We start from the raw sequence: 13,939 nt of genomic DNA on the forward strand, positions 1-13,939 counted from the left end.
AGAAAACAGTGAGTGTTTGTGCTTAAGTGTGCGTGACCAGGGCAACTAGGTGCACCACGTGGGCTGACCTGCGTCAGAGCGTCTCACATCCTGGCGTGCCAAAACACATTGTCATTTTATGGAAAATAATGTTTGATTTATGGTTAATGGTACACAGAAGGAAATTCAGACGGACATTTCTTATCTGTTAACAGGCTTTACACTCGGCTTTTATCTTAGATAAGTATGTTTGAGTCTGACTTAAGTAAGGCGCTTGTGTCTGAAAAAGCAGGATTTGCTGTTATTGTGTCTTCTGTGTGCTTAACAGATTCCTTTGGCTGGTTGCCATCCCGAGTCCACAGCACATTCCCATTTTCTCATGAATGCATGCTTAACTGTGCAGGTTTTCTCACCTGGGAGACACAGCAGAAAGTTTATAGGCGTGTGGAAGCAAAGAGCAGAGGCCCTCTAAAATCCTGGTGCTTTTCATGAAGCTTTCCAGCAGCTGTAGCCAATCGGCGTCTGCTAGACTTCACCTCCACTAACTGGGAGTCATTAACTAAAGCTCTCCATTGTGTTTGTGCTCTTTAGATCATGTTAATTGAATTATGAGAATATTTCATTCCATGTACAGGCTGTCCAAGAAATTTGTGCTCTAATTCTGGTCTTTTGTTAGTCTTTAAATTATCACTGAATAGCAGGTTATGTATAAGAGAGTGATCCTCCCCAAAAAGCCTGAAAAGGCAGTAAAAGTTGTACCAGTTGGTCCAGAAGGGGACACGTAGGGGTCCAGGGGACATGCCCTACCTGGATATTTAGTGGAATCTGGAGGAACTTTGCTGTCTAAATTTTTAGGTTTATTTCCCAAAAATATACAATTAAAGAGTTAACTAGTCCACTGAATTTTTACAACACAATCTTGACATTCAGTCCTATTTGAAAATCAACTCTCTGAGCTCTCATTTTTCTCTTGCTGGTGCAGTTTTAACTTTGTTGGGCAGCTTTTTTTGTTTACTGCCATCAGTAAAAATGATTTATTTGCTAGACGTAAGCTCAGATACACACAATATAATAAATGAAATCCACCTTGGTGTCAGCTGTTTGATGCATTTCTTATTGAAAGCATTTTTCAGGTGCCTTCTTCCTCTGCTGGAGCAATCGATCACATCCATGCACTACCTGCACCGTGCTGCGAAGTCTGGCTTTTGAATAAAGCCGCTCATTGGATTTACACTTCTGTGTTAATATTGCCATGGGTGTCACGGACCCAGTGCTTTGTGTTTATTGGTGAACTGATAGTTCTGATTATTATTATGACTTATGGTTTTCTGCTTAGGTTACATCTTTAGTCCTTGGATTGTGGTTTCTGTTTTGTATCATCTCTGTGCTTCAGCTTCCTATGTTTCCGCGTCTTAGTGTCTAGTCTGCATCTTGGTGCTTTGTCTCAGTTTCCTGTTTTACTTTGGTAGTCCTTGTCCCATGCGTATGATTTCAGTTCTGCTTCCCCGTGTCTCATCATGAGTGCATTATCCCAGCTGTGTTTCCCTCCTGTCTCCCATTCCCTGATTACACCAGTATGTATTTAAGCCCTGTGTTTTTCCCGGCCCATTGTTGCGCCCTCTGCGTTAGTTGTGTGTTCCAAAGTTGTCGTGTTTTGTCAGGTTATGTCATGCCACGTCATGAACTCCCAGTTTAGATCATCCTTCCTAGTTTGAATTTTGGTTTTGTTTCTCGTGTTCATGTATTGTGTTTCTAAGTTTGTTTTCTGCCAGTGAATAAAAACTGCCACCTTTAAGTTAAATATTCCGTCTCTGAGTCCTGCACCTGAGTCCAACCACTGCCTGCCACTCAGCTCACCGTGACATTAGGTATGTTTTAACCACAAATGCTCTGAAAACCTACAAGGTAATCTATGCAGTAACCTCACGTGCACCTCCATGGGAATGCAACTCCACATTGCATTGATGCAGCCCACAGCTATTGTGATTGTGTTCAGTATTGTTGATTCACCACTTTGCATTCATGTTTTTTTTTATTATTTGAATTTACTTTTCTCAGTGAGACAATAATAATTATTGCCTGATTATAAAGATTCACAGATGTCAGCAAATTCCTGGAAGGAGATTTTGTTTGTACAAATAACACATTCTGGGGTAAACCTGACAGAAAGGCAGACATGAAATGTAAAACTGAGATCAGCGGTCAAATATGACATGATATTGGGATGCAAACTATAATGTGAGATTTAGAATCCCCATATACCCGTATCATTTCCTAAATGCTTCCAATACAAACAAAGGGAGTCGAATTTTAAGAACTGTTTTAAAGATAAAAGACATTTTTTGAAAGAAGTTTTACAAAGATACTGGTGGCTGATGAACTTTCCCTAAGCTTTCTTGTACATGCACCTATCACTGGTCACTGAGATTCGAATTAATTTGAAAATCTCGCCTTGTTCTCCAGTTATCGCATTCACAAAATTAGGTGTCCACACTGCGCGCCCAAACTGCAAGGTAAAAATATCCCGTCAGCTTTTTACGGCTGAGGGGTAAAAACCTATTTAACATTTTTATCACTTTGAACTTCATATCAATCTTTTGGCCTTGAAGGAGAGGTCAGAGGTCAATTGTGACATATTTTAGATTTAGATACTTTATATGATACTTGCTATATGCTGCCAATACACATCCCACACTTCTAAGGATCATATTCTAAGTTTTAAGACTTTTACTAATTTTCAAGCAATAAATTATTAAGTTGGCCTTGAAGACCTCAGTGAATGTAAACCAAATTTTAATGGATTGTTAACATGACTCCACACCCCTACAAAGTCTTTATCAGAATTCATCCAAAACTTTTTGAGCTACTATGTTTACAGACAGAATGAGCATAACAAAGACACAGGAGGGGAAGAAGTCCCAGCATTCTTTTTCTTTTGTTGCTGGCAACGCATATAAAACACATAGACTCCACGTTTATGGACACCACAGCAGTGTGTATCTCAAGATCCATTATGAAATTATTGTGGGATACCTAAGACAAGTAAAAGAAGTGTAAAGAAGTTCTGGACATGGACATAATACTGTACATTTTAAGTTGTTGAGCAGGTGTTGAATGTGCACATTGTACACAAAACAGTAAAAAAGCACCTTAAAAACATTTCTTCTTTAAATCCACACCATCTTTGACTGTCAGTGCCTCTACCTTTCATGCTAACTAACATGCAGCCCTCGTACTCTTGGGTTGTATCTGTGACACAGATCAAAGTACACTGATCAATTGTTATTTTTTTTTTTTTTTAAAGAATAAAATATTTTAAATAGAATATTATAAATATATTAGGAAATGTGTTGTTTTAATGAAGTGCAACAGTGCAGTATCTATACTATGTGGACTTTCATGTGTGTTTTAAAACTGTATTGATGTCTGTAACTTTTACCACAAAAATCACAGTCAAATGGTTTTTCTCCAGTGTGGACTCTCATGTGTATCTTTAGATTTCCCTCCCGGTTGAACGTGTTACCACAAACGTAACAGCTAAATGGTTTCTCTCCCGTGTGGACCCTCATGTGTATCTTTAGATTTCCCTCTCGGTTAAATATGTTACCACAAACGCCGCAAACAAACCGTTTCTCTCCTGAGTGAACTGACATGTGCCTCCTCAGATTACATCGATATCTGAACAGTTTACCACAGTGATCACAGACATACGGTTTCTCCTCTGTGTGAATTCTCATGTGTCTCTTAAGATCAGTCTTGTGGTAAAACCTCTGTCCACAGTCTTCACAACTAAAGGGCTTCTCCCCTGTGTGCACTCTTATGTGTATTTTAAGGTTTGCCTTATGGTTAAATCTTTGTCCACATTCATCACAGCCAAATGGTTTCTCCCCCGTGTGGACTCTCATGTGTCTGGTAAGATTTGTCTTTCGGCTAAACCTTTGTCCACAATCATCACACCTGAATGGTTTTTCATCTGCGTGAACTTTTGTGTGCATCTTCAGATTTCCTTGATATCTAAATCTTTTACCACACTCAGTACAACCAAATGGTCTCTCTCCTGTGTGGACTCTCATGTGTATTCTAAGGTCTTTCTTTTGGTTAAATCGTTTACCACAATCGTCACATCCAAATCGTTTCACCTGAGAATCGACACTTTGCTCCACTCTACAAATTTTCTCATTAACCAAACAGTTGGAAGACCTTTTTTCTGAATGACATGCCACGTGTTTCTGAAGAGACTGCTTGCAGACAAACTGTTCTCCACTCTCAGAGCAGCTTAAAGACTTTTTTGCACCGTTACATCCCACATCATTATTTACACCTGACTCAGTTATTGTGCTGTCATTCAGCCGGCTGTCGCTTGCGTCAGTTTCAGGTCCACAATCTGACAAAGGTTCCTGCCAATCATCGTCCTCACTGACTTCAGTCTTTTCAGACTCTGAGGCCTCTCCTTCAGTACTGGATTGTAAAGGAGTATCTGGATGGGGGTGTCTGACTGGATCTGGTGAAGAATAATTTCCTATTTTTATCTGTTCAGCTGAGCTGCAAGCTGGAGGCTCTGTCTCTCTGCTGTTTTCAGCTTGGCTTTGATGAAGCGTTGAGAACTGAGGTTTCTCATCATCATCTTCACTCTTCACATGAACAGCAGTGAATGGGAACCCAGAGATATTGTCCTCCAGCCCACTGAGCTGTTCTCCCTCTTGACTTTTCCAGAGTTCCTCCCGTTCCTCCTTTATGTGAAGAAGCTCTGAGTCATGATGGTCCAGACTGAGACTGCATTCATGGGGAACCTCTTCTTTTATCACCAAAAGCTGCTGGACATCTGCAGGAAACACTGAAACACACACACACTCATAATGAACAATGACAGCTAGCTCAATTTGCATATTAAACTAGTGTTTTTTTTCATTAGTCCCATATCTCGAAAGTTAGAAACATCCTGTTTTAGAGTGACGCTGAAAAACTAGTTCATGTATTTATTGCGTCTGTAATTTATTATTATCAAGATGTCCTAAAAACTGCATGAAAAGTCTTCATTTGATCCACAATGCTGCAGTCAGAGTACTGACAGGGACTAGAAAGAGAGAGCTTATTTCTCCTATATTGGCTTCTCTTTATTGGCTCCCTGTTAAATTCAGAATCAAATTTAAAATCCTGCTTCTCACATACAAGGTCTTGAATAATCAGGCCCCATCTTACCTTAATGACCTCATAGCACCGTATCATCCCAACAGAGCTCTTTGCTCTCAGACGGCAGGCTTACTTGTAGATCCCAGGTTTTTTAAAAGTAGAATGAGAAGCAGAGCCTTCAGCTTTCAGGCCCCTCTTCTGTCAAACCAGCTCCCAGTTTGGATACAAGAGACAGAAGTGATCTCTACCTTTAGGATTCAGCTTAAATCCTCACTGTTGGGAATCCTGCAACAGGCAGGGCTGATTCTCATGAAGCACTTCTTATCTCACATTTTTTCACTCACCATGTGCCCTTTACAACACTCTGCATTTAATTATTAGTCAAAATTTTTCTATTTTCAGGGAGGAATTATTTTAACAAAACAAGATTTGGCTGCACAAGTTTGATTTGTTAGATAAGGCTATACAGACTGATTGTAACAGTGGTGATCATGCTTATAGTCTCATTAAATTAATAATAAACTACAAGAGATCAACACTTGCTGGTTGTCTGACCGCAGCGCTTTCTTAGCTGCCTCCATCAGCTTTCTCCTCCTTTTGAAAGCAGCATTTCTCATGAAGCTGGTTAAATATTAGGGGGGAAGCTAGTGCAGATTGTCTGACATGATGCACACGTGACAAGCTGCGCACTGTGTGGATTCACATACGGAGACTTTCATTCACAGAAAATCCGCTGGCTTCAGAGTTCGGTATTAATTTTTTGATCAAAACACTCACCCGCAGCCATTAGACAGCTTCAACTCTACCTCTGGATACGCCGCCAGTACCGGAAATATCTCACGTCCTTCCCCTGTGCAATAATTCAACAACTTCCGATCTCTGTTTTGTCAAAATAAAAGTCCTAGATACACTGCTGGATCATGAGCGGCAAAACTGTATTCATTGAGATCAAAATTAAATTCAATGCAGTTTTGTTTAGAGAAACATTCAGGTTAATTTATCTGTATTTTAACAATCAATAGAACAGTGGGTATTAGTCTAAATTTATATTGTGGTTTCTTACATCACAAAATGTTCCAGAATTGAATCCACAGCGATGTTTATGCAAAACTTTAGACAGTCTGAAATGTCTTGGTCTAAAAATGTAACACATTCGTGCAGTTTCAGAATGTATGAGTTGGACAGACTAGAAGTGTCTGTCTGCACAAATCATAGGATTTTATCAGTGGATTTTAATGCAATAGTAATGCTAGACGCCAAGAATTAATTCTAGACGATGCTACACATCTGTCTGGTAAAAAATTTGTGGTCTTAAAAATTTGAAGCAGCTACTTTTGGCTGTTCCCTTATTGCCAAAGTGGTAGCTCCATATGTTTGATTTGGGAGATCTTTTACACCAGATGCCTTATCTGACTGGTAAAGAAAAACATGAACATATTTCACCAGCCTTGGCATCGTTACACTAGCTACCTGTGTAGTTTAGAGTTCCCTATAAAATTCCTTTGTTCACTTGTAAATGTTTGCATCGGCTCATACACAAGTACCAGTATCTATCAGACTGGGGTATAAACACGTACCTCTGAAACTCTGGCATAATCTCCCCTTCCAGGTCAGACTTCCTGCTTCAATAACAGCTTACAAACCTCAACTAAGGACTCACCATTTCTCTTTAGCCTTTCCTCCTAATGTTATGTAAATCAGTCTTTCTAATTGTTTTACCGATTGTTGTGCTGCACTTTGGTTGATGTCTGTTGTGATATAATGAGTGATATAAATAAACTTGGCTCGACTTTAAATTTTTAATTCATTAACAAATCAAAAACAAAAACATTGTCACTATTGTACATAACAAAAATGATAACACCTCACAAATAACCAACACAAAAACCACTGTTTAATTTAACATCACCATCAATCTCACTGTTCATACCTAATGGTGCTGTTATAATCCAGGTTTAAACATTATTTACAGCACGGTAAAAGAACACAATTAAAAAAGCAAAAGTAGTTATCTTTGTGCAAATTAGTGACGGTTAATTCAAGTAAAATATCTCATAAATTTACTAAATAAAAGTCAAAGTGGAATATACTCTATATACATATTTTTAATTTACCAAAAACAAGACCATAATGTCAATAACCCAGCAGCTCAGTTTTCTCACAATTCACAGATTATTGCCTGTAAAGTGACAAACGTAACCTTGATCTTCAGAATCGGAATGAGAATACTTTAATAATCCCTAAGGAAATTATGCTATCTTGAGACGCTTTACATTGTAAGGTAAAGCCCAAAGACCATTACGTGTATGTTTGACCATTTCTATAGGGGGACTAATGAGTAACGATAAGCTCACAGGTCCTTTGGCTGAATGAGCTAAATATACTATTGGAAATGAGTAGAAATCAATCAATAAAATAAAAAAATATGCTACCACAAATACACAATATGCTTATCATAAAGAAGTTTTGCAGTCATACTGAATTTTACATGATTTTTACACCAGATGTCCTGCATGACACAACCCTCTTTGGGATTTGCGTCTCCTCCCAGGCTTGACTCAGACTTTTCAGGTGTTAGGCAAATCTGTTAACAGTTTTAAAAATACCAGAGGCCATCCTTACATTGGTCAGTGGTTTAAGGTACTTGCAATGCAACGTCATCTGAATTTTCCATCATGTTAGAAAATACATGTGAAGGCCGATAACTGGTGCTAAGATTTCTGGCGCTTATTCATTTGGAAATCTGGGTTTCAGTGATCTTGTGTGATAAAGCAAATAAGTAAGTTAAGAAATGAGCAAATGAAAACTATTCTAAGTAGTGAACATTCAGCTGAGACTCTGAAATTATTAACACCAGTATTTATATTAATGATGCCTTTATTAGTGTTAATGTTTGTCATGTCTGACTGACAGACTGCTATCACTTACCAGAATGATGAAGACAATATATAGTATGAAAAGGATATCTTATAGTGGTAACTGTGTGTTTGATATGTGGCACAAGTCTGACTGAACTCTCAAGGACAGTTTATTGCTACGTAAAGACGAGAATTGGAGAAACTTCTATGGACCAGCAGAGTAAAATTAATGAATAAGAAAAGAACAGTTATGTCAAGGAAAAACAATCAAACAAACACATTTTTGAATTTTGGCAACAAAATGACAAACATTTTCCACCCTTGAAAAATAGAAACTGTGGCTAGCTTTGTCAAAAATAAAAACAGTACTGATAAGAACACTGTTGCACATCATTGTGTTTGCAGAGATTATTTTGGTGGGCATCACTATTAGTAGTTAGGGGAAGAAATCCCATTGAGACTCTCAATACTTATTTATTCTTTGTGGAGTTTGGTGTGTATCTTTAGATTACACTGATGTCTAAATCTTTTGCCACAAAATCCACAGTGATAAGGTTTCTCCCCTGTGTGAACTCTGATGTGCGTCTCAAGATGTATCTTTTGATTAAATCTTTTACCACAGAAATCGCAACCAAATGGTTTCTCTCCTGTGTGGACTCTCATGTGTATCTTTAGATTTCCCTCTTGGTTAAATATGTTACCACAAACACCACAAACAAACTGTTTCTCTCCTTTGTGGAGTGCCATGTGTGTCTTCAGATTACACTGGTAACTAAACGTTTTACCACAATCGCCACAGACATACGGTTTCTCTTCTGTGTGAACTCTCATGTGTCTCCTAAGTTCGATCTTTTGGTTAAATTTTTGCCCACAATCGTCACAACTAAAAGGTTTCTCTCCTGTGTGCACTCTTATGTGCATGTTAAGATTTCTTTGATAGTTAAATCTTTGTCCACAAATGTCACAGCTAAATGGTTTCTCTCCAGTGTGGACTCTTATGTGTCTGTTAAGATTTGTCTTGAGGCTAAATCTTTTACCGCATTTATCACAAGCATAGGGTTTCTCTCCAGCATGGAGCCTCATGTGTACATTCAGACTTCCTTGATATCTAAATCTTTTGCCACAATCTGCACAACAGAATGGTCTTTCTCCAGTGTGGACTCTCATGTGTACTCTAAGATCTTTCTTTTGGTTAAATCGTTTACCACAATCATCACATCCAAATCGCTTCATCTGAGAATCGACACTTTGCTCCACTCTAGAACTTCTCTCATTCACCAAACAGTTGGAAGACCTTTTTTCTGAATGACATGTCACGTGTTTCTGAAGAGACTGCTCGCAGACAAACTGTTCACCACACAATGAGCAGCTTAAAGGGTGTTTTGCATTATTTACACCTGACTCAGGTGTTCTGCCATTGTTCAACCCTCTGTCGCTGTCATCAGTTTCTGGTCCACAATCTGACAAAGGTTCCTGCCAGCCATCCTCACTGACTTCAGTCTCAGAAGATTCTGGTGCCTCGCCATCAGTATTTGTTTGTAAATTATTATTTGGATGTCTGTCCCAAACTGTAGGTCTACAGTCTTCTTTATTAATTTCTATTTTCCTCTGTTCAGAGGAGTTGCTCGCTTGAGTCTCTGTTTCTCTCTTGTCTTTATTTTGGTTTTGATGAACCTTTAAGGACTGAGGCTTCTCTTCTTCATCTTCACTCTTCACATGAACAACAGTAAATGGAAACCTCTTGATATCCTCCTCCAGCCCATTACAGTGAACTCGCTCTTGATTTTTCCACAGCTCTGAGTCAGGATGGTTCACACTGGGGGTCCATTCACATTCATGGGAAACCTCTTCTTTTATCACCAGTAGCTGCTGGACATCTACAGGGTAGACTGAAACACACACACTCATAATTAAGAACAAAAACTCTATAATCAGATAACTTATCACTGGTATTAATACTCCATGTCAGTGAGATCAGAGATGACTGTGGATACACAGCGCTATTAAATATAATCTAACTTAATCTAAACTAACAAGCTAATAAAAAATTACATTCCCATCCAATCCCATTCAGCCAGCAGTGCTGCCCCTCAGCCTCATAGCAGATGAATCTATGCTATAAATTTGAAAATCATGAGTCATTTTCAGAAAAGTTGACTTCTCACCTTAACCTTAAGGTTAAGGTCCTCTGAGACTTTCAGTTTATGTGCCTACGTTAGGAATTTCAAAACAATACATCACCTCGTTTCGCGATTTATCACATGCACAAACCTGGGTGTCCACATCGTCCATCAACCAGGTGGGGTGGCAACAATACCCTATCAGGCTTTTACGGCTGAAGGGTAAACAAATGCCTTGTTTATATTCTCCCAGTTCAACAATTCTGAGTGTCCGACTGAGTATTCAGTTTTCATCTCTGCCGAAAATACACAACTCAACAATAGCCACACAGCTCCTCCTCTGATATGTACAGCTACTGGTATCATACACCTTTACAATGCTCCAAATTCATTCTCACCCCAGCATTTCCTATTACTGAATATTACACCCACTACTACTACTAACCTTAGCTAAAATCTACTAATTCAAACCTTAAACACTCATATCGTCAATAAGTTAGTGCAGTGCGAGCTTAGATTATTTATTTGGTTAACAGTGGTTCAGTGCTTGTACAGCAATAAAGCTAATGAGCATGAGCGAGGGGGACACTGAGCTGATGGACCCGTGCAGGTCAGACTTTATGAAGACGTCTCTTTGAGACAAAAAAACGAGGGCACACATCAGCTCGTGCAGCTAGTTTTAAAGTATCAGTCTAAAATTCTGCAAATCAAATGTTAATGTTTTGAAGATACTTTTTGCTCGTAGTCAGCTGTTCTGGTGTGTGGTGAGTTCAGTGATCTGCTTCTGCACCCACAGATAATATCTCTTTTGTTTGTCTCCTTCTTTGCCTCTGCAATCAGACATGTATGCACTTTTATAACTGTGGCTACAGCTCTCTGAGTGTACATGCATAGCTGTAATTATGCAGGCTGTATGTGGAGCAAGCACCTTTTCTTTTTTTTATCTTTCTTTAAAAAATGGAATAGTAAATTTACTTGAGCCAAATGCCCCTCAGTCAAAGTTGGTTGCTCGTCCTGTTCCTATGCTCTCGTGCCCATGACCCTGTCCCAACATCAAATTCAAAACCTCATTTCTTTTCTTAAAACGGTACATTTTCCCAATTTATAAAATGGCCTGTATTTATATAGCGCTTTACTAGTCCCTAAGGACCCCAAAGCGCTTTACATATCCAGACATCCACCCATTCACACACACATTCACACACTGGTGATGTGAAGCCACCCTGGGGCGCACTGACAGAGGCGAGGCTGCCGGACACTGGCGCCACCGGGCCCTCTGACCACCACCAGTAGGCAACGGGTGAAGTGTCTTGCCCAAGGACACAACGACCAAGACTGTCCAAGCTGGGGCTCGAACCGGCAACCCTCCGATTACAAGGCGAACTCCCAACTCTTGAGCCACGATCGCCACATTTATAGATGTGGTATGCTTTCTGTGTTCTATTGTGAATTAAATATGGGTTTATGAGATTTGCAAACCACTGCATTCAGTCTTTATTTACATTTTACACAGGGTCCCAACCTTGTTTGGAAATGGGGTTGTATCTATCAGACGAGTGTCTGCCTTCACTACTCCCACACGACCATGCTTAATGTCCGTGTGTCGCTTAGCTGCCTCCCTCAGCTCCTTCTCTCCTTCTATTGGAAGGTAGCAGTTCATGTAGCTGACTACATGTTAGGGGGACGCTTGCTCAGACTGATGCAAACGTGACAAGCTGCGCACTGTTTGGAGCCATATGCGGAGATTTTCATTCACAAAAAACCCGCTGACCTCACAGATCACTGCTAATTAGTTCAACAAGTTCAAAACACTCACCCGCAGCCATTATATACCTCTGGATGCTCCTGCCTGATGATGCGCCACCCGCACCGGAAACACCACTTGTTCTTCTCCTGCGCAATAATGCACCTACTTCCGGTTTATTTTTCATAATAAAAGCCCTAGATACGTTCTTTACTATCCTTAAACTGTATCAGTGAATCTGTATGGCAAAGACCATCGCCTTCTGTACAATGAACAGGAAAACAGTGTGTGTAAAGCAAAGAGGGACTGAAGTAAAAATGCAATCTAAGGGAAAATGCCATCACTTTTTGTACCATAAGCTTTCCTGTAGTTAACTTGTAATTCTCTCGACCAGTTACATTTAAGTAGGTTTTTACTGCATACATAAAAAACAGTCTGTGTGAAGCAAAAGAGATGAATTGGGTCAAAATGCAAGCTTGAAATAGGTGACTACTAAATTATCTGTATTTTAAACAATCTGGATGTGTTATCCATTATCTGAAGATACAGGCTAGAGCAAAAGGGTTAAAGCTTTGCCTCTGCAGTTTCATGTTCGTACTTAAGCAGAAGTAATAGAGTACCAGACTGATTGCTTACCAAAGCGACACTCTCACGAAGAAGCAGTTTGTTAAAGCAATTTACAGATATTGCTGCGATAAAAAAAAAATGATCACAACTATTCTTGTGAAATAACTATAAATTGAACATCATCCAGCATGAAGTACAAACAGAGCTGTTTATTTATGTTTTGTTAAAAAAATAATGAAAAAAATGAAAAACAAATTTCTTCAATTATGAAAACTGTAGCCCTGCGACAGACTGGCGACCTGTCCAGGGTGTACCCCGCCTCTCGCCCTATGACAGCTGGGATAGGCTCCAGCGCCCCCCGCGACCCTGAAAAGGATAAGCGGAAGCGAATCGATGGATGGATGGATGAAAACTGTAATAAATATTAAGTTATATTAAATGACTTCACACCTAAAATGTTTTAAACTGAGAAATTATAATGAGCAGATTTCCTCAACATGTATTAAAGACATGTTGTCATTTTAATCAAAGATTTACCAAAACACATGTGCAAATGCACACCCACAGAACCAACACTAACACTAAAGAAAGATACCTTTGCTGACGCAAACAAAAAGAACATACACCATATATATTCATATAACTCTACCATATGAATAATTAATGAATATTATTTCATCATTCATACCTTATTATATGAATAATATAAACAGGTGTTAGGTATGAGAAATAAATGAGTAATAGTAATGTGCCATAACTTTTTCCTAATATCCCAGCTGTCGGGTAAGTGTAGTGAGGTAAAGAGCGCATTATTTCACTCCAAAATGTGGTGAGTAATATCTGTAAGTATCAACATAAATCCAAAAAAACTCCAGTATAGGCTAACTGGGAGTAAACTGGATTTTTAGTAATCACCCTGCACCCTGGGGAAAATACCAGATTTTCTATATTTCAATATAAATTGTTTATCTCACAGTGAAATATAAATATTTTAAAGGATTTGGAGCACTGACTATTTTTTACACTCATCACATCATTTGCCTCTGCCTTAATCTTAAAGGACATGATAACCAATCTGACAAGAGCAGGTCTCCCAGGTGATGCACATGCAGCTTGCTGGTGTGCAATTTCAATGTTGACTCTCAAAACATAATATACAAATATTAACTTTAAAAATACATATTTCAAATTCAGCAACAAAAAAATACTCTTACAGAGGACACGTTAAAATGGCAACACTGTGGTTTAAAACTAACACATTATTTACTGTTCAGTGTAACATCGCCACTGATCACATTACTGACACTTCACCTACTACCACATCTCTCCTTTTATTATCAAAATCTAACTTTACGTCATGTAAAATGAAAAATTAATACAACCCAATTCAAGCAAAATGTCTCATAAATGTACAAAATAGTGACATGCTGTATATACATATGAGTTATTTATATGCTACAAACAACAAAATACCTAGAAATTATGACTGAAAGATACTCAAAATCATTCCATTAAGATAAAAGGCTGTTACAAAACGTATT

At 38.8% G+C, this 13,939-nt stretch overlaps 2 protein-coding genes across 2 annotated transcripts; both read right to left on the bottom strand.

Annotated features, from left to right (window-relative positions):
- Positions 1-2,588: 2,588 nt before the first annotated feature.
- Positions 2,589-5,960, bottom strand: LOC116315188 (zinc finger protein OZF-like). Its single transcript, XM_031733393.2, has 2 exons — positions 5,887-5,960; positions 2,589-4,813 (listed from the first exon to the last, which is right to left on the bottom strand). Exons 1-2 carry the CDS (start codon positions 5,894-5,896, stop codon positions 3,360-3,362), a joined length of 1,464 nt encoding a protein of 487 aa, XP_031589253.2. The 5' UTR covers positions 5,897-5,960; the 3' UTR covers positions 2,589-3,359.
- Positions 5,961-6,906: 946 nt separating this feature from the next.
- Positions 6,907-11,973, bottom strand: LOC120434719 (oocyte zinc finger protein XlCOF20-like). The gene is made up of 2 exons (XM_039603025.1): positions 11,904-11,973; positions 6,907-9,856 (listed from the first exon to the last, which is right to left on the bottom strand). Exons 1-2 carry the CDS (start codon positions 11,911-11,913, stop codon positions 8,442-8,444), a joined length of 1,425 nt encoding a protein of 474 aa, XP_039458959.1. The 5' UTR covers positions 11,914-11,973; the 3' UTR covers positions 6,907-8,441.
- Positions 11,974-13,939: the final 1,966 nt, after the last annotated feature.

This window comes from Oreochromis aureus, linkage group 19 (assembly GCF_013358895.1).
Source record: "Oreochromis aureus strain Israel breed Guangdong linkage group 19, ZZ_aureus, whole genome shotgun sequence".
NCBI classification, from domain to species: domain Eukaryota; kingdom Metazoa; phylum Chordata; class Actinopteri; order Cichliformes; family Cichlidae; genus Oreochromis; species Oreochromis aureus.